The sequence below is a fragment of the Salvia hispanica genome, chromosome 3 (genome assembly GCF_023119035.1).
Source record: "Salvia hispanica cultivar TCC Black 2014 chromosome 3, UniMelb_Shisp_WGS_1.0, whole genome shotgun sequence".
Lineage (NCBI taxonomy): Eukaryota > Viridiplantae > Streptophyta > Magnoliopsida > Lamiales > Lamiaceae > Salvia > Salvia hispanica.
This window is the reverse complement of record NC_062967.1, coordinates 55,662,623-55,684,517: the sequence shown is the minus strand read 5'-3', so window position 1 is coordinate 55,684,517 and position 21,895 is coordinate 55,662,623. Positions and strand designations below refer to the sequence as shown.

General features: G+C 41.2%; 1 protein-coding gene and 1 pseudogene across 4 annotated transcripts; one reads left to right on the top strand and one right to left on the bottom strand.

Moving 5' to 3' along the window:
* LOC125210568 overlaps positions 1 to 21,895 on the bottom strand; it is a 59,423-nt pseudogene that overhangs the window by 10,499 nt on the left and 27,029 nt on the right.
* Positions 6,296 to 8,434, top strand: LOC125213962 (glutamine synthetase, chloroplastic/mitochondrial-like). 4 transcript variants are annotated; one of them, XM_048114786.1, is made up of 7 exons: positions 6,296 to 6,461; positions 6,637 to 6,762; positions 7,500 to 7,578; positions 7,646 to 7,745; positions 7,833 to 7,907; positions 8,084 to 8,119; positions 8,208 to 8,434. In XM_048114786.1, exons 4-7 carry the CDS (start codon positions 7,723 to 7,725, stop codon positions 8,329 to 8,331), a joined length of 258 nt encoding a protein of 85 aa, XP_047970743.1. In that variant the 5' UTR covers positions 6,296 to 6,461; positions 6,637 to 6,762; positions 7,500 to 7,578; positions 7,646 to 7,722; the 3' UTR covers positions 8,332 to 8,434. The 4 variants fall into 4 exon arrangements, with proteins under 4 accessions (XP_047970743.1, XP_047970745.1, XP_047970742.1 ...); XM_048114788.1 differs by having other exon boundaries at positions 7,643 to 7,745; XM_048114785.1 differs by lacking the exon at positions 7,500 to 7,578.

Below are 21,895 nucleotides of genomic sequence, written 5' to 3'. Positions count from 1 at the left end.
GGGAAAGGTACTCGAGACTATGATGATAATTTTCTGAGTCTCAAGCCCGAATTAACCTGCTCCGAATACGGAATTGGAGCGGGCCTCGCCGTAATCGACAGAAATCGGGCGCCCACATCGCAACACCACCAACCACCGAGAAACGCTAACTACCGGAAGGAAGAGGATAGGAGCAAATTGGTATGCAACCACTGTGGAGGGAAGAAACACACCAGGGATACATGTTTCCACATCCACGGATTCCCGGAGTGGTGGGAAGAGATGAAGAAGGCGAGGCAGGCCCGAAATGCAAGCCGAAACGGCGGAGGCAACGGAGGCGGAAGAGCATCAGCAGCCGTCGCTCTCGACCGCGACACCTACACCGAGAATCCGGTGGGCGGCAGCGGCGGCAATAACGGCGGAGAAGTGAGGACCACGGAGGAGAAGCCCAAAATTGGATCTGTCTCCATAGCACGGACATGGTCAGAAGGTAATTCATCGCCCATCGCCGGCGAAATGGCCGGCGAAATCACCGGCGACAGTAGCGGCGAAATCGCCGGCGAATTGGGGGAGAAGAAATTGGGGGAGGCGGCTAGGGTTTCTATCGAGAAAGTGGGGGAGGCGGCTAGGTTTACAAAAATTAAACAACCCCAACTTTCGGAAATTGCAATCCCGGCCCCCAGAAACCCGAAATACCACTTGATACCCCACCCTAAAATATCCTCTCAGAAACCACCCCTAAACTCCCAGAAACCCCATACTAACCCCCACCGCCCCAAACCCTCTCATATTGAACCCCACAAAAACTCTACATCTCAGATTAAACCCCAAATTGCAAAAACCTTGCAAATTACACCCCAACAATCAGTCCCAGTTGAATATCAGCCCTCCATACCGTGTCGGAACTCATTTGATGCCTTAGCCTGTTCCTCTACATCCGTGTCGGGCCCGAAGGATCCTCACTGGATCTTTGACTGTGGGGCGACGGATACAATCTCCTTTGAGGCCTCAGATTTTATATCTATCTCCACGGCAAATAAAACCTTTGTCCAGACTGCCAGTGGGGACCTAGCACGAGTTATGGGGGCTGGCACAATTAATATTTCGCCCACTCTACGCCTCTCTAATTGCCTCTATGTCCCGTCGTTATCACATAAATTGTTGTCTATTAGTCATGTGACAAAAGAACTGAACTGTAAATTACTAATGCAACCTCAATTTTGCATGTTGCAGGATATCAAGACGGGGACGATAGTTGGGCGTGGCACTGAGCGAGGCGGACTGTACTATGTGGACGAGATAGCCCAACAGAGTACTGCAATGATACTGACTCCCGGACCGACAGAAAGACAGGCTTGGCTATGGCATCGTCGGTTAGGACACCCGTCTTTAGGATATTTTCGACTTATTTTTCCTGAATTAGCTACTTCTTTGAAATCCTTTCATTGTGATACTTGTGTACTAGCTAAAAACCATAGACATTCCTTTAAGTTGAACAATACGAGAGTACAATCTCCTTTTGCTTTAGTACATTCTGATGTTTGGGGTCCTGCTCCCGTCACTGGGGGGCACGGCTTTCGGTATTTTGTGTTGTTTATTGATGATTACTCCCGTATGACCTGGATCTATTTTTTGAAAAATAAACATGAGGTGTTTGATAAGTTCGTAGAGTTCTATAATCTTATTCAAACCCAGTACAACCACACTATCCAGATCCTTAGATCAGACAATGGGGGGGAATTTGTCAACAATAAAATGCAGGAATTTTTTAAACTAAAGGGATTGGTCCACCAAACCTCGTGTGCGTACACCCCGGAACAGAATGGAGTGGCTGAAAGAAAAAACCGTTACATCCTGGAAATTACCCGAGCCCTCTTAATTGAATCCAAAATTCCAAAATCCTTTTGGCCCGAAGCTATCGCTACCGCCGTCTACCTCATAAATCGTCTACCTACCGGGATTCTTCACTTCAAAACACCCTTAGAAATTTTTTCACAACACTTTGAAATCCCATCCTCCTTATCCCTTGAACCCAGAGTTTTTGGTTGTTCCGTCTTTGTCCATATCCCTAAGCACGAACGTTCAAAATTTGATCCCTGCGCCCTCAAATGTGTTTTCCTTGGCTATGGAAAAAACCAAAAAGGCTACCGATGTTATGACCCACACACCCGTCGGATGCACACCACCATGATGTGACTTTGTAGAGGGGGAATACTTCTACAGCCAATCCAGTAGTCAGGGGGAGACACAAACCTTCGGAACATAGTCCAAACAATGACCTCCTAGATTGGCTACCAGATATTGAAAACCACCACTTAGGGGGAGAGCCACATCCAGGGGAACACCAGACAGGGGGAGAGTCACAGCCAAGCCCTGTCACAGACGTTGGTCCACCTGAGGAAGTGAGCAGCACCGCCGGGCCGTCAAGTCCTATAATACAGAACGACGAACAAAGTGACATTGTCCAGCCGTCAACCCCGCCTTCGATTCCTGAGGTAAACAGTTCAGATTTGAATAATATACCTTCGGATCACACTAATCTTGATAGGGGCAGTACTGGGGAATGTGGAGCTAGTGGAAGAAATGGAGATACAGGAGATCCATATGAACTACCTCGGAGAATTACAAGAGGAATCCCTCCTCGAAGGTACTCACCAGACTGGAAGGGGAGAAAGGCAAAATACGCAATCCAATATTGCTCAAAGTCACCTATCAGAAATGGCTCGGGCCTTCGAAGCTGCCTTATATGAGGAAGAAAACATTCCACAGTCATTTGATGAGGCAAACAAACATAAGCATTGGAGAGAAGCCATGAAGAGGGAGATAGATGCCCTAGTAAAGAATGGCACATGGGAGAAATGCACATTGCCAGAGGGAAAGAAGCCAGTTGGATGTCGGTGGATATTCACCATAAAAAGAAGAGCAGATGGTTCAATCGAGAGATATAAGGCGAGACTTGTGGCAAAAGGGTACACCCAAGTGTATGGAGTAGATTATGAGGAGACATTCTCCCCAGTCGCAAAGATGGATACTGTGCGAGCACTATTATCTGTAGCAGTGTGCAAAGACTGGTCACTACACCAGTTCGATGTGACGAACGCCTTCCTCCATGGAGAACTAGAAAAGAACAAGGAAGTTTACATGGAAGTCCCACCAGGATTTTCTGAAGAATTTGGACGAGGAGAAGTCTGTCGACTACGAAAAACCTTGTATGGGTTGAAACAGTCTCCACGGATCTGGTTCGGGAGATTCTGCCAAGCAATGTTCAAACATGGATTCCAGCAAAGTCACTCAGACCACACGCTCTTCACAAAAAGGAGAGATAACAAGGTAACATGTCTGATTATTTATGTTGATGACATGATTATTACTGGAGACGATGTAGAAGAAATCCAGAGGTTGAAGGAAAATCTATTCAGAGAATTCGAGATGAAAACCTAGGAGCACTCAAATACTTCTTGGGGATTGAAGTGTTACGATCCAGACACGGAATATTCCTAAGGCAAAAGAAGTACGTCCTAGACCTATTGACAGAAACAGGTCTCCTCGAGTGCAAGCCCGCTGACACTCCAATGGTTCCCAACCATGGCTTGAAAATAGAGGAAGGAGCAGAGCTGGCAGACAAGGAAAGGTATCAAAGACTGGTCGGAAAGCTGATCTATCTCTCACATACTAGACCGGACATCACATACGCTGTGGGTATAGTAAGTCAGTTCATGCACCAACCACAAGCCAATCATATGTAGGCCGCATTGAGGATAGTACGGTACTTAAAAGGTACTGTAGGTTATGGAGTATTCCTAGCAAAGAGAGAAGACTTGGAGATTGATGGATACACCGATGCTGATTGGGCAAGCAATCCGGTGGATAGAAAATCTACAGGAGGTTATTTCACCTTCATCGGAGGGAATCTAGTCACTTGGAGAAGCAAAAAACAAAAAGTTGTAGCTCTGTCAAGTGCTGAAGCTGAGTTCCGAGGAATGAAGAGTGGACTCATGGAGATTCTGTGGTTGAGGAGATTATTGACAGAAATTGGTTTTCCGCCTACACGGAAAAGTCAGTTATTCTGCGATAATAAGGCGGCCATTAGTATCTCAGAAAATCCAGTACAACATGACAGAACGAAGCATGTGGAAGTTGATCGCCACTTTATCAAAGAAAAATTGGAAGGAGGCATCATTGAATTTCCCTTTGTTCGCTCAGAGGAACAGCTTGCGGACATACTCACCAAAGCTGTCCATCCAAAGGTCTTCAACGAAATATTGGGCAAGTTAAGCATCGGAGATACCATTGCTCAACTTGAGGGGGAGTGTCAAGACATAATAAAAGAAGAGAAGATTACAGAATTAATGGTGAAGAATATTTGATTGACTAGGATTGATACCATTACATATTTTCCTAGAATAGATTGATTGTATTTACCATAGATAGAAAATTCTCACACCTATATAATAAGGTGATGAAGTCTATTGTAATACAACACAGAAATATACAAAAACCGATCTTCTACTCCCAAACGCTTTCTCAATATGAGTTACCCTAACCTCGCCTCTCTCGATTACCATCTTTAAGACCAGCAGCCGTCGTCCTACCAACCAGAACCGTACCCACCACCGTCGCCGTACAGGCAGCCACAGTTCGCAGTCATGGACAAGAATCCGCACGCACCGCTGCCTCACTACTAACAATCAGCATACCAGAACGTGGGGTATCCACCAGTCCCTACGACTCTGCTATATGATCAGCAAACACAACCCCCGTCCGGCTAAACGGCGCCGGCATTCCAACCCCCACAGTTAGCAGTCATCGCCCATCTAACGCAATCAATCGACGTCAATACATGTGGCTTATCAGCCACACCACGAGATGCCATATGATCAACCAGAGTGGCAGTCCCCTTTTCAGCCACTGCAGCCGGTCCAACCACAGCATGCAACCTGCTGGGATCCACCCAGACAGCAGCCGTCACAGCTGGACCCAGCTCCACCGTATGGGGCGCCGAGTTACGGACTCCCTACCTGCTGGGATCCACCCGGACAGCAGCCGTCACAGCTGGACCCAGCTCCACCGTATGGGGCGCCGAGTTACGGACTCCCTACCTGGGACTATCGCGTGCAACAAGAACGCCACGCATATGATCAACAACAGTGGCAGGATTGTTACAATCAAACTAAAATGGAGATACCTGCGGTTCACACCCCTTTGTGAAGACCAGATGTATCAAGTCAGACTAGTGGCTTGCCAAGTGATACTAATGCCATTGGGGTAAGTAGAGATAGCAGTCCCGATTTCAATTTGGGTAAGTAGAGATAGCAGTCCCGATTTCAATTTGCTCAAGGATCGCAGCTTCCCTGAGAGTGATAGAGTTCAACGTGAGCAACAAGACAGATCAACTAAGGATGAATGTCAAAATAGGAGTAGCACAAATGTCAGATCCTCGGTTAACAATACAAAACCTCCAAGCACGAGTTTTCAGAGCACGGCAAAAGAGATTCCTAAGTCCAATTTTGGACCTAGAGCTTCGGATTCTGTTGGGCTAATGAAGTTCGCAAAAGAATTATCTAGTCCTCTGTGATCTTAGAAAAACACTACAAAAAAAGTCTATATTACTGGCGGATTTTACTGGCGGACTATTTCCGTCAGTAATACTGGCTGAATAGTGGCGGATAATCCGCTACAACAGTCAGTGGCGGAATACTGACGGATCTGTGGCGGATTTTAATTTGCCCATAGCAGTGGCGGATTAGTTCCGCCAAAAAAATCATTTTTCAATAAAAAATATAAATATAATAAATAATAAAAAAGAGTGGCGGATTTCCTCCAATTATTTCCGCCACTGTAACAAATCTGAATTATACTAGGGCACACTTAGAATTCACGCATTTATTCAATTCACTCTGCGAAATCTTCCCGTCGTTGCCGTCGCCACTCCAGCCCGTCGCCGCCGTTCGCCGCTCCAGCTCCGTCGCCGCCGATCGCCGCTCCAGCTCCAGCTCCGTTGTCGTCGCCCACTGTGCTCGATCCACGCTGGTGCCTCGGTGTCCTTACGGTTGATATAGGGGGGTAAATTTATTGTTCATTCAAGCTTCAATATCGTTGTTGTGCAACTCAATTTTGAAGTAACATTTTCTTTTCCGAATCTGAATTAAATTAGGGCACAGATTTACGCTTTTCATTCTGAGTGCGCGAATCCTCCCCGCCGTAGCCGTCGCCACTCCAGCACGTCTCCGCCGTTCGCCGCTCCAGCTCCAGCTCCATTTCCGTCGCCCGCTCGCATTTCGCAACAACCGCGGTCGCCACTGCCACCATGGTATCCTTGTTTATCCCAGCCTTTCTTCGATTCTCTATTTTCTCATTTAACATTTGTTCGTTCTCATTCCTTGCTTGTCGACATAACAATTGGTAAATTCTGCCTCTTCTCTCTGAAGTGGCGGAAGAGAAGCCTGCGGTTGATGATTTCAAAGCCCTTGCCATAGTTGAAAGTAATTCCCTTAAATTCGACCTCTTAATTGTAATTCAGGCTAAATTATTGCAGGAATTGAACTGATTTTCAGTTGGTTCAAAACTATCGATTTTCTTTTCTGCTGAAATTTCGACGTTATTTTGGGGGATAAGAGGAACAATTAATTTGTGAAGCATTTCTGTTTTTATTGCCAGAGCCTGAAGAAATTGAGGAGAGTAAACGTGAAGGATCTATGGGCAGAGGTACTCACTCTCACAGATCTCATTTTGCTGGAAATTCTTGTCTTGTGAAGAGAGTGAGAAGTCAAAAGCAGAAAACAAGTGAGTGCTTTCTTCTTCAATCATGAAATCTTTATTTTATTTTGTCTTGGATGCTATGTTTATTTTTTATTCCGTACATAATAGAAACTTAGGACTGTAGAAACTTATTAGTGTTAGTGTTGCCACCATGAATGAATGATTATTTTCTTCCATATTAAACTCTCTGTTAACTGCAAGTCTTTATGAATGAGTGAGAAGCTTTTTATGTGAAAATGGACTTGCCTCTTGCTCGTTGTAATGATGTTAGCATGCATGATATTTGCTTCATGACTTTTTTCTAAGAATTAGGCTTGGTGCCTCCTTTCTTTTCTCTCCTTGCTCACTTTTTTCTCTGAATGCTCTCTGTTGATGCATCTTTGTGACATCTTCTTGAAGAAACATCTTATATGAAGTTAAAATTAATGATGTTAAGGTGTTATTTTAGTTTCTTTTTCTAAGTAATGTGCTATAATTTTTTTTAAGGTTTTACTTCATCCAGCAATCTTTGATGGAACCTAAAGTAATCCATTAAAAGTCCATTACTTTTTTTTGTCTTTTTACTTTATATGTTTGGATCCTTATATTCTAATTAGTTTAATTTCTTCAATTTTAGGCTGTATATTTCTTACACATGCCCCTATGCTCATTTTGCCCAGAGAACAAGGTCCACACATTTGAGTTATTTTAGATTTGATGATAGTTGAAAACTAGTTGATTTCAAGTTATTTTTAGATTTTTGTTTGCATTTCCCTGTGTAGGATGCCATCACTAGATTTTTGTCTTGACTTGATTCGATATATTGATCAAAACTTCGAAGGCCCTTCGCTTTTTCCTAATGTAAGCTCATCTACTATGTTCATATCACATATTTGGTGTTTGCCTTACTACTGCGCGACTGAAGCAGATAAGTCGTTTGGAAGCAACATATCCGATGCTCATTACAAAGTTTGTTTTATGCTGGGATGAACATAAGTGGTACTAATGGGGAGGTTATCCCAGGTTAGGTATCTTTCCTCAGTTAATCTTGTTTCATAAAATACACACAAACACATTGCCCTTAATAGAATACTAATGTTGCTTGATTCTTGCAGTGGGGGTTTCAAGTTGGTCCAAGTGTTGGGATTAAAGCCGGAGACCACATCTGGTGCGCAAGATACCTGCTTGAGGTACGCCATTGTTTATAGTAAATTTCTTGAGATCAATAAACAAAATTGGGTTGTATTTCTTGACAGAGAATTGCAGAACCAACTGGAGTTGTGCTCACTATAGATCCAAAACCAATTGATCTACTGTCAATTTGATGGTAGCTAGCTAATCTATTCTTGATCGTTTGATGGTTTAGGGACTGGAACGGAGCAGAATGTCACACCTATTACAGGTATTGTTGCCTTGTTGGGCTACTGCTACAGTTAAATTTTTAGTTAATTACTTATGCATGAGTTTGTGTGTGTTCTTTCAAACTTCAGCACCCTGAGCATGAGAGAGGAATTTCCAAGTGAACCATCAGCGCATGCGGAAAAGAGAAACGAGCGAAGGCTGACAGGAAAACACGAGACTGCCCGACCTGAAGATTATTCTACAAGAACATAACGTTATTTTGTTATTAACTAAGTTTTAGAATTTGCACTTATACTCAATATTATTAAACTTTGGTGTTATGAGTAATTTTGAGTAACTAACGAGTATTCGAGTATCTATTGTTACTTTTGCCATGAAAAAATTATTTATTTATTTGTTGGAAAAATTATCTCCAGGGTGGGTGAATAAAAATAAATAAAATCAAAATTTCTACTACAAAATATAGTGGCGGATTCATCTGCCACTAAATAGCATTATATGTTAGTGGCGGAATAGTGGCGGAATGTGAAGTGGCGGATACAAATCCGCCACTAACAATGGCGCTCCAAATCCGCCACTATTTTAAATTTTTAGTGGCGGAATTTCTCTGGCGAACTGTTTTCCGTCAGTAAACCGTAGTGGCGGAAATATAAGGTTTAGTGGCGGATATTTCCGCCACTAAATAGCGATTTTTTTGTAGTGAAACTATATGAATTACTCCCTCCGTCCCATATTAGGAGTCAGTTATAGTTATGGCTCGGGTTTTAAGAAAGAATTGATGTGTGTAATAAATGAAGTGAGAAGGTGGGGTGTGTAATAAATGAAGTGAGAAGGTGGGGTGTGTAATAAATGAAGTGAGAAGGTAGAATGTGTAATAAATGAATTGAGTTGGTTGAAAGTGAGTCCCTTTTGACTTTTTAGGTGTAAAAATATGTTTAATGTTGACTTGTTAGACAAATTCATTAAATTAAGTTTTAGGTGTAAAAATATGTTTAATGTTGACTTGTAAGACAAATTCATTAAATTAAATAAACTTAAGATTTTAAATGTTTCAATATGATTAATAAAAACAACAATTAAGTCACCTAAAAGGTGAAGAGGCCATCGGCCAAAATTTAACAAAACAAACAAGAGGGAAACAATTTTTTCATTAATTCAAACTCCAAAATTAGGAGGGAATTAGTACAATCCATGGAGGGAAAAATCAAATGCTAAGGTACACCTATAAATACATTCACTCCACCATTACTATCAACCACTTCTAATCTACCTACCAAAAAAGAAAGCAAACATATTTATAGCTAATTTACCCTCAGAAAATTCTCATCATTGGGCAATGGAGATGGAGCAAGAGATGGAGGAGGAGATGGAGCAAGAGTTATTTGAAGAGGAAGATCAATTTCCAGAGGCAGAACAGTTTCCAGAGGCAGAGCCTCTTCAAGAGGCAGAGTTTGGGCAAGGGTCGAGGGCCTCTCTGAGTTTGAGCAGCCAAGAGAAGAACCTTATTGTGCAGTTCCTTCAACAGCAATGCCGTGCTGGAGCACTTCCACATGGTTCATTGAAAGATGCAGCCAACAAATTCAAAGTGCATCCAAGGACAGTCAGCCGCTTATGGAGGATAGCCAGTCATCAAATGGAACAAGGAGAACCTGTTGTCATGAAAGGAAAAGCATCAGGTTATACCAAGACAAAAGGTAAAATAGACCTTGATGAAGACAAGTTTAGACACTTGTCTATGCTTGAGAGATCCTCCATAAGAAAACTTGCTATAAAGATGCAAGTTAGCAAGACCACAGCTGGCAGATGGTCCAAGGCTAACAAGATAAGACCACATACAAATGCCATCAAGCCTGCACTCACTGATGCAAACAAAATTTCAAGAATGAGATGGTGTCTGACTCATATTCAGCCAACCATAGCTGAAGGTAAGCTTCTCTATCATGCAATGCATAACATTGTTCATATTGATGAGAAATGGTTCTACATGACAAAGACTTCAGACAGATACTACCTGTTGCCGGATGAGGATGAGCCTTACAGGTCTTGTAAGTCAAAAAGATTCATCACTAAAGTGATGTTCATGTGTGCTGTCAGTAGGCCAATGTTTGGCAGTGATGGGCAGACCATCTTTGATGGTAAAATAGGCATATTTCCATTCACAGAGCAAGTTCCAGCCAAAAGAAAGTCAAAGAATAGGCCAAGAGGGACACTTGAGACAAAGCCTATCCCATCAGTTAACAAGGAAGCCATGAGAGAATGTCTCCTTAATCAGGTTTGTACATTTCTTTGTTTCACAATGCTATCAGACATTAGTAATGTCATCACTTAGTCATCTAAGCATTCAATCACAAATCATGCACAGATTATTCCAGCAATCAAGGCTAAGTGGCCAGCCAATGCAAGCAAGGAAATATACATCCAACAAGATAATGCCAAACCCCACCTCACATCCTCTGACTTCCAATTTGAGGCTGCTGCAAGTACAGATGGTTTTAAATTCCATCTAATTAGCCAACCAGCCAACTCCCCAGATACTAATGTGCTGGACCTTGGATTTTTTAGGGCTATACAGTCACTACAAGATGACAAACTAGCCACCAATATAGATGAATTGTTGGCAAATGTTTGGAGTTCTTTTGAGGAACTCACACCACAAACTCTGAACAAGGTTTTCCTAACATTGCAAAGCTGTTTAAGCAAGATCCTAGAAGTCCATGGGGGCAACAACTACAAAATACCCCACTTGAACAAAGATAGGTTGAGTAGGACAGTGGGGCTTCCAACCTCACTTGAGGTTGAAGAAACTCTTGTAAGGGGCAGCTTGGAGTATCTACTACTCCCTGAGAATGATGTGGGTGGCTCATATCACATAGGGCATCTAAGCACTGTGTTAGGGTTGTAGATAGGGCACTTGGGTCATGGGGTTTACAGTATAAGCATCAAATTAGGTTGGTGTTTAGGATGTAAACTTGTTTTTTGGTTTGCAGCCTTTATTTTGGGTTAGGGTATATAGGCTGCAATATATAAGCTGCAGTATGTATGAATTGCAAGTGTAACTGCTATAAGTGGGTGTTTTTGTTTAAAAACCATCACAAAAGGTTCATCATATGCCCTAAGACTCCAAACCATGAAAGGGGTGGCTTATCAGAGCCTCCACACCATCAAAGGGGTGGCTCTAAGCACAATAAACCAACCAAGGCAGTGTATACACATAATAGCATGCATCTCTCAGAAAATTTTCATCACAGAGGACCAATCACACAAGATCAGAGCCTCCAAACCATCAAAGGGGTGGCTCTAAGCATCATAACCCAACCAAGGCTGTGTATATACATAATAGCATTGCTAATCTCAACAAAATTTCATCACAAGGCACCAATCTCACAAGATCAGAGCCTCCAAACCATCAAAGGGGTGGCAGTAAGCATCATAACCCAACCAAGGCAGTGTAGACACATAATAGCATGCCAATCACACAAGATCAGAGCCTCCAAACATTAAAGGGGTGGCTCTAAGCATAATAAACCAACCAAGGCAGTGTGTACACATAATAGCATGCATCTCTCAGAAAATTTTCATCACAGAGGATCAATCACACAAGATCAAAGCCTCCAAACCATCAAAGGGGTGGCTCTAATCATAATAATCCAACCAAGACAGTTTATACACACAATAGCATGTCAAACGCTCACAAAAAAGTCATCACAGAGAAACAATCAGACAAAATCAGAGCCTCCAAACCATCACACAAGATCAGAACCTCCAACATAGCCAAGGCATCAATATTCCTCAATCAATTCCATAGAAACAGCCTCCAAACCCAATACAGGGGGTGGCTTACTCAGAAAAAATACTCACAGATTAGAGGAAATCTTTCATGCTAGGCAACAAGATCAACAACATTGCTTTCTCATTCTCGGTGTACTCCACCTTTGATGAAGACGGTGGTTGAGCTTTAGAGTCGGCAAAGGGGTGGGACGGTGGTTCAGTTTCAGAGTCGTCAAAGGGCAGGGACGGTGCCTGCGTTTCAGACTCGTCAAAGGGCAGGGATGGTGCCTGCGTTGCAGAGTCGTCATAGGGCTGGAACGGTGGTTGAGATCCTTCAAAGCCCTCAGACGGTGGTGGGGTTTCAGATCCGTCGAAGACCCCAGCCGGTGGAAGAAATTCAGATTCTTGGACGACGTCAGATGGTGGAGGCGTTTCAGAACCGTCAACGCCGCCAAACGGTTGTCGATTTCCCGATCGGTGGTACAAATCCACCGCTCGTTCGATTTCCCACCGGTCAAGGACCTCCGGTGGTGTTTCAGGGACGATTAGGGTTTCTGACGATTCAAAATCCGGGGTTGCAACCCATTCATCGGCCATGAAAAGGCAACGGTGATGGAGTAACGGCGGTTTTAGAGAGGCGATTAATCGGAGGCGGGGATTAGGGCTCCGTTCTAGATGAATCGGAGGCGACGATTAGGTTTCTTCTAGATCGAAGAAACACAGTCGGGAGAGAGAGAGATAGATGAAAGTCAAATGAGGGTAGGGTTAGGTGGGTTGGGGGGGTTGGGGTTAATTAAATGTTTGATTTTTATTTTGGTTTATTTTAATGTAGGTAATGGCATTTTTATGTAATTTTGATGAAGAATGGGGTAAAATTGTATGAACAAATATGGAAAATACTAAAAGTGACTCTTAAACTGGGACGGACTTTTATGGCAAAAAGTGACTCTTAAACTGGGACGGAGGGAGTAATCTTTTACTTATGGAATCGGCCCTAAGTTCAAATTGAATTGATATATATGGAGTAAAATTTTAAAACAAATCTATGTAACAACATTAAATCTGATAAAGTTAAAATAATATTCTATGAGTTTGTAACTGATTTCTTATGGCTAATTCATTTCTAAAATATTTAAATTCAAACTTATAGTATTTTACTAAGTATTTCAATCATGTAGACTTCGAGCAACGTCCATAGTTAACATTATTAGAATTGACTTAATAATTATCAGTTTAAATTATTTTCACTCTTGTATTATCATATTTAATTTTGTTTCACAATTTTTGCTTGAAGATGCATAGTACGTATACAATAAAATCGACTTAATGGTCATCGACCAAATTAGTTGGGTGATACTAATACTAGGAAATTAAGTTATATATATAGTCATTTTATAATTTACAATCTTAAGATTTATTGAAAAATAAAATAATTAAATATAAATAACTATTAATATTATTTTAACTTATTTTTAAATATTATAGATCATGTTCTATGAGGTGCTGACAGAAATGCATTGACAGGATGTTACACCAATTGCGAAGAAACTGGCTGAGAGAGTAATTCAGAACTCGGCTGACAAGCTTAGACCTTATTTAAGACAGCAGTAACATCTTCAAACACTTCATTCCATGAATACAGTGAAGTTGTAGCGAAAGGAAAACTGATACTGTCGGGCATAGTAATGAGAGCATCGTTAAAGGCCTGACGGTAAGATTCCATTCGTTTATTGATTTAGTTTGTCTTTTATGCAATTTAGAGATCTTTGGCTGTTGCTTGTAGCCACTATATTATTACTGTTGTTTGCTTCTCTAGTTGTGGTTTTACTGTTTATCCATTTTGCAAAAAATGGGATGCCTACTTCCATCCTCATTTGGTTCCTCTTTTGCTTTATTTTACAATAGTGCATATGCTTCATTCATCCTATCATTTTGGTCCATTATGTGGGTGTGTTGCACTATTAATCTATGAAATTGTTTCCTCTGGACTTGTATAAGTCGAAGACCTGTGGCTTTTTTGTTAGTAAGATTTTTTATTTGATGCCCCTGGTAAATGTTGATGCTCTGGGCTCTTGTTCAAATTTAATGCATAGGTTATCTCCCCCTTCCCAAAAATATACAACAACAACATGAAGACTAGTTGCAATATCAATACTCTGATTTCATGATTCCATGGATCATTAAACTATCTTCTCTTTTTTGTGAGCGGGCGGCTCGGGATGATGGGGAAGGGACAACCATCAGGATAAAGATTCCACTGCTATCGGATCACTGAAGTTTGGTTGTGAGTAATGGCGTCAGTGAGATTGGGACTAATGAAGTTACTCCATTCGTCCGCCATTTATAGTCATATTTGAACTCGACAAGGATTTTAAGAAGTTGTTTGATTTTGTGAAGAACAATGTGGAAATGAGTTAGTGGAAAGTGGACCCACTTTTATATATTGGTTTTATAATAGAACGTGAGTGTAATAAGTTAGATGAATGGTGTGTCACCTTACCTAAACTAGAAAAAAGAGTAATTAGACTTTAAATCACGGACATCCCAAAATAGCAAAATTGGACATTATTTCATAAACGGAGGGAGTACAACTTAGGCAAACACTTCAAATTAACAACGTATGGCATGTGTCCATGGAGTATATCAAGTCCTCAGTCCTGCACATGTTTTAAAAATGTAAATATTGAGCGGCAACGATGATGAGCGGTGTTGAGTAACATGTGTCCATGGAGTATATTAATGTCATTCGCTCTTGAATGCTTCTGCTAAACAGTACTCCGTATCTCTTTTTAATTCATGTATTGTTGAATATTCGTTTTATGGTTCGATATGAATATTCGTTTTATGGATCTTTTACTAGTTACTCCTACAAAGCCCACCAATTTACTCTTCATATCTCATACTGTATTAACCTTAGTAACATGTTTATCTGTAGCTGCAGAAATTCGATCTTACAATGAAAAACACGCACATAGCCACATATAGGCATAATCCTAGCCACTAATTTTTACAGATCTGTGTTTAATATTGCGTTGTTTTTTAATCTCAACAAAAGTATGTATTTTATCAACAAGGGGTATTTTTGTGAGATTATTTTTGAACGGTTTGTCATCCTGATTTCTCTCCCACTTTCCAAAACCAAAAATTTTCAGATCTTAACACATAATTGACGTCAAAACTTAAACTTGGTTGAAAAAAAGCACAAAATTCAAGTTGATACAACCAAAACCCTAGTTCAAACAAGAAGTGAAATTTTTTCCCGCAACAAAATGCTTGAATTTTGTGTTGAAATTGTGTTGATCCTGTGTTGATGTTTAATTTTGGGTTGAAATCATGTTGATTCAATATTGATTCTTACGTTTAAATTGCTTGATTGTTTTGGTCTGATTTTGAAATCGAATTTTGGTTGGTAATAGGCTGTGCAGTAGAATTCTGATAGTCTCTGCAGTTGAAATGGCTTGAATTATGCGTTGAAATTGCGTTGATCCTGTGTTGATCCTGTATTGATGTTAAATTTTGGGTTGAAATCGTGTTGATTCTATATTGATTCTTACGTTTAAATTGCTTGATTATTTTGGTCTGATTTTGAAATCGAATTTTGGTTGGTAATAGACTGTGCAGTAGAATTCTAATAGTCTCTGCAGTTGAAATGGCTTGAATTATGCGTTGAAATTGCGTTGATCCTGTGTTGATCTTGTGTTGATGTTGAATTTTTTGTTGAAATCGTGTTGATTATATATTGATTTTTACGTTTAAATTGCTTGATTATTTTGTTCTGCTTTTGAAATCGTATTTTTGTTGGTAATAGTCTCTGCAGTAGAATTCTGATAGTCTCTGCAGTTGAAATCGTATTTTTGTTGGTAATAGTCTCTGCTATTGAATTCTGATATCTGTTGGTAATAGTCTCTGCTGTTGAATTTGGTCTGCTGAGTTTGTGCTGAATTTGTATTGATTGCGCGTTGATTTGTGTTGATCTTGTGATATGATTTTAGGTGTATTCCGTACAGAAACTTACATTGCTTTTGTGTTGATTTTGTGAGTAATTGAAACTGATTAGTTAACGTGAATAGTGGAAGGAGAGAGAACGACGAAATCGGGATTGCATAATTATTCCATAAATAAATGATTCACTCTATTATGAAAATGTCTAATATGTCCTCTGTTGCCAGATTCATAGAGGTTATTGAAATTAATAATCTGGAAATATAATAAGCGTTGATAACTAATAATTAGTGGCTAAGATTAAAGTTTTGAGTTTTCATTATATATATGGTTTTCATTATATCACTACCCTATATATATATATATAGGGATGTATTCATATCCTTTTCTAATATTATGTTCTATTGTCCTTTTTAATCTTGGCCTTCCATTTTAGAGATCTAATGGCCCAAAATAGAGGCTGATTTATTTATTTTTAATCATTGAATTTGACGAAAAGGGCTGATTAGGAATACACAATATAGTTAGTTATGGTAAGTCCTTGATTTTCTCTTCTCATGATTGTATCGGTTTTTTCTACAGAAATAAACGATTCTACCCAAATTTTCTGTGCAATCTTTTCTCCCTTCTTCTCCGTTGAAGATATTTCATCGTCCAGAAAAAACGCTGTTGAAACATTAGTACGTAAACTATTAACTTTTGTTGCTCGTTGAAAAACGTTTTTGGCAGCAATCGTTGATTGATTTCGATTTCTACAAAATGGAAGAAGGTAATCATATTTCTCCAATCAGCGATGATTGACTAGGGTTTAGTTATTGAGTCGACGCGCTTCATTGTTTTGACTAGGGTTTAGTTATTATCTCGGCTACAGTGTGGTATTAATCGTCGTATGTAATGTTCAAATATTCTATTCTAATGCACTATTTTTTAGTTGTAATGTACGATTTGTATCATGTAATGATAATAAATTCTGATATGTTTTTTCTTTCGTTTTATGTATAGTGTTCGTTATACCTGAATGATCTCCACAATTGAAGCCTGTGGTTGGGCAGAAGTTCCAATCCATAGCTTTTGCTTTTGCGTTTTATGATGTGTATGCCCGCGCTGTTGGGTTTGATACGCGCAAACAAGGAATGAGGAAGGCGTCGGACGGTGTTACTACTTGGTATCATGTGGTATGCAATAGGGAGGGCTGCAAGAGGTCGAACGAGGAAGACGAACTAAATCCTTGCATTAATAATGATATTCTATGCATCATTCCCTTTATTTATTAGATTACTGGAGTACTTTGTTAGTGCGAATTATTGCGCTTGTAGCCTTTCATTAAAAATGATATTCTACGCAGCATTTCCTTTATTTTTTCCATTACTTGAGAACTTTGTTAATGTGCATTTGCGCGTTTACGTCATTGCATTAAATATTAAATTCTATGCATCATTCGCTTTATTTATTCCATTACTGGAGTCATTTGTTAATGTGCATTACCATGTTTATATTATTGCATCAAATATTATATTCTATGCATCATTCCCTTTATTTATTCCATTACTGGAGTCATTTGTTAATGTGCATTACCGCGTTTATATCATTGCATTAAATATTATATTATATGCATCAATCCCTTTATTCATTCCATTATTGCAGAAATTTGTCAATGTTCATTACCGCGTTTATATCATTGCATTAAATATTATATCCTATGCATCTTTCACTTTATATATTCCATTACTGGATAAATTTGTTAATGTGCATTACCACGTTTATATCAATGCATTAAATATTATATTTTATGCATCATTCACTTTGCCGGGAAGTCAGCTTCTGTCTACATGAAATGAACTCGGTGGGGTTCTGTCGACAATACAGGTGGTCGGCTTTCTTCACCCTCGGTTTCTTTTTATCCACGTCTTCATTGCGTAAACTTGTTCCAGCTTCTTCCGCGGCTAACCTTTGTCGAAGTTTCTGAGCTAATGCTAAGGGAATAACATCGTCAACTGCTTGCTCGAACTCAATCCGATGGTGCTTAGACCCTGTCCAGAACAGGAAAAACAATGGTTAACAACAAATAATCTATGCGTTACAGTAAGTAATGCACAGATCTGAAGATGTAATGTACAAACCTAGTTATACTACTCAATTATTTGCTACAGAAAATGAACACCTTTTCCAACCAAAAAAATGAACAATAACCTACAGAACAGAACAATCACCTACCAAAAATGTTGGAATGATGCATAACCTAAGCTAAAGACAAGTGATGCACGACCTCTATTCAACAATGCACAGATCTGAAGATTTAATGTACAAACCTAGTTATACTACTCAATTACTAGCTACAGAAAATGAACACCTTTTCCAACCAATAAAATGAACAATAACCTACAGAACAGAACAATCACCTACAAAAAATGTTGGAATGATGCATAACCTTGATTGGGTTCTGGCTGGCTTTTGTAGGCGCGAGCTCTTTTATTCATTCTATATCTGCGCGACGAGAGTGCCAAAATCGGTTAGTTTTCAACCATATATCAGTGTGGTATCGCCCAAAAAAAATGACCAACAGTGTACATATTGGCCAGAAATCAAGCATTCAGTACATAGAAATGCTCACAATATCGACTTCTCCAACAAAAAAACAACAACTTTTGTGCATTACACCAACTGTAAATTAAACCGATGAAACCCAGATCCAACTGGGTTTTCACGAATTTTTATAGCAAGTATGAGCAAAACCTTAACTCTAATAACCACAAATTCATCTTTTCCAACAAAATCGCGCCAAACACTTTTGTGAATTATTACGATTATAAACTATAAATCGCTGTTTAAGAGTGTTTCTGACTTCAATCGATGTTTAGGAGTGTTTTTGCCTACCAAACAAAAAAAACAGAACCAAACCTTTTTTTTGGAAGGCGACGCTTCGCTTTTCAACAGAGAGCGCGTAGTGATTTGACGGCGGGAATCGTCCACCGACGTAGATTCCACGGCGGGAATGGTCCACCAACGGAGATTTCGCGGCAGGCAGCGTTGGTAGAACTTGATTTCAACTTGATTTCGCGGCGGCGGCTAGGGTTTTGTGGAATTGGGGGAGAATTTTTGAGAAGAGAGAGTTGATGGGATGGAGTGAGAGAGAGGGGAGTTGAGAGGTCGATGAAAATGCCGCGTAAATTTCGGACCTGCCGTTTCGAAACTGATTGTGTAGTGTGTTATTTTACTGCTTTACCCTTTTAATGCACGAAAATGCACAAATAATGCAATACGGGATCAGATTGGCCCTTTTAATCTAGTCCATCCATTCCATCAATCTAATGGTTGATATTAAGAAGAGGAAAGACTCTAAGAGTGTAATAGGACCCTAATGCAACCCTATATATATATATATATATATATATATATATATATATCGTAACCAAGAGTTTGAGTGGGATGGAAAGTCCTTTCTCCTAACCTACGTCACTGAATTCTACGATCGCTGGATGGATGCATACGCGTATGGAGGGGTTACCCATCACGCGGGGATCTCGAGATTGATCCACACTCTGCCGAGTCCTTGGAGCGAATGGACTGCCCAAGCTGCATTGCCATATACATGGTTCAGTCCGCCAGAGTACAAGCCTCGAGGCGATATAATCGGCTTGATAGGAGTGCTACTCCCAGCCATGGCAGCTGCGAGGGATGGACCGCCGCTTAGTCCCCCAGCGCACAAGTATCCGCCAGGTCAGGCCCGCCGATGGAGGTATCGTCGCGATAAGGAGCCGCATGTTGATCGTGTCCCTAATAGGCCAAGACTTAAGGCTAATGCGGCTAACCCTTTGATTATCCATGGGAATGTGGAGGACATGCGTGCGATAACTCCGCCGCCCCCGGATGTTGGTGAATATGGCGAGAATGAGGGACCGGACGAGGAAGGACCTGCTTTGGAAATGGATGAGGACGAGGACCCCGAGGAGGATATGAACGATATCGACTAGGAGTGATAGTCGTGGAATATTTGTTTTGCTACCCCCATGTTTTTGGATTGATTGGCTTGATTTTCTACCCCTTCATTAGTTTTGCTACTCTCTTATTTTTCTGCATTTTGATACTAAGACCTCTATGAGGCAACGTTTTTCTTTTATTTATATGCCATGGGGAGATATTTATTTTGATTCAATGGATTGCCTTTCGTACATGGTACAAATTACCTATCACTATGTTATCACGCCATCACATCATGCCTCTTATCGCACCACCATCTTTGAATACCTTATGGCGCCCTGTACTCGCCACTTAAATTGTACAACTGCTTCTTAAGTGCAATTGCCTTGATGATATGGAAACATTGATCTTTTGATGACCTTGACGCAACCGATTTTTGTAAAAATGGTTGACACTACTCTTTGCGATCCGTCTATGTGACGAACTTTTGATATCTTGTGCTTGGCCATATACTCTAAAACAATTGACCCATGAACCTTGTTATTCAACTATACCACGTGACTATTGTTAGAATCATGAGAATATTTTTGTGTTGATAAATCAGAATGCCACCAAGACGCCACCGAGAACCAACTCCTCAACCGGAGGAAGAGGACAGCGTGTCACAACCCATTCCGCATCCTCCACCTCCTCCGCCTCCGCCGCCTCCGGTCGATCGAGAAATCATGAAGCTATTCTTGGAGCAAAAGCCACCTGTGTTTGATGGATTGGGAGAACCGGCCAAGGCTGAATCTTGGATCCGGGCAATAGAGCGCATCTTCGCGATTTTGAGATGCAACGATAGAGAACGCATGAGTTGTGTGACCCATCAGCTGACTGAGGCAGCCGACTTTTGGTGGGATACTAGAACGAAGACTATGCCACGAAACCAAGTAGAGGTGATGACGTAGGAAGGTTTCAAGACGGAAATATACAACAAGTATGTGCCGAAGAGCTATCGGAAAGCAAAGGCATCTGAGTTTCACAATCTGACTCAAGGACGCATGACGGTGACCGAGTACGATCGAGCGCTCAACAGCATGACCCGGTACGCCCCCGATCAAGTCGACACCGACGAGAAGCTGCCCGACAAGTTCCGTGAGGGACTAAAAACCTAGATAAGAATGTCATTGGCCAGCCGAGGGAGACTCCCCTACACCGAAACATTAGCACTTGCGCTAGATATTGAGGCAGCAATGCCTAAGGAGAGAGCTAAGGAGAACACTACCTCGTCTTTACCCCCACCGCACTACTCCAGAGAGAAACGGAAGTGGGATGAGCCTAGAACTTCACACGATGGAAAACGGCACCAGTCGAGTCAGCATCGGTCCCAGTACGAAGGAGGGCAGCATACGTCTAGCCAAAGAGGAGACTACCGACCTAGGGCACCACAATGCAATGTGTGCTCTAAGTACCATTTCGGAGAATGCCGATACCAGAACGTGATTAAGTGCTACACTTGTGGAGGAAACGGTCACTTCTCTAGGGAGTGTCCAAACAACAAGGTAGGATCGGGATCGAGACAGAACGATCAGGGATCCCGTCTGCGAGGGCACCGCCGAATGAATCGGGAGGAAATCGCGACTCATCGTCGCGGCAACAACAACCTCACCGCCCCAGACTTCCTCCCCAAGCTAGAGCGTTCGCGCTGGAACAGAAGAAGCCGAAGAAAGAGCAAGAGGATCGTGGGAAAGGAAACTTGACAGGTATGGGCGAAATTCTCAACACCCCTGTTGTTGTGTTGTTTGATACGGGCGCATCGCACTCGTTTATATCTGAACTATGTGTGCACACTTTGAGGTTGCCTACTAGCGAATGTGAACGTAGAATGATGGTGTCCTCACCAGTAGGAGGAATGATAGAAATATCTAAAACGTGTTCGAACGTAGAAATTGTTATGGGAGAATTTAAGATAGTTGCTCATGACTTGCGAGTCATAAAAATGGAGGATATCGATATAATCTTGGGAATGGACTGGCTGACAACGAACTATGCGACGATTCGTTGTAAGGAGAGGCAGATATCTCTACAAGCTCCGGGAAGCGAACCCACCGTATACCACGGAATCTCGATGAACCGGCGAACCGCCATCATATCCGCGCTTCAGGCGACCGCAATGATGAAAAAAGGGCGAACTGCCTATCTTGTC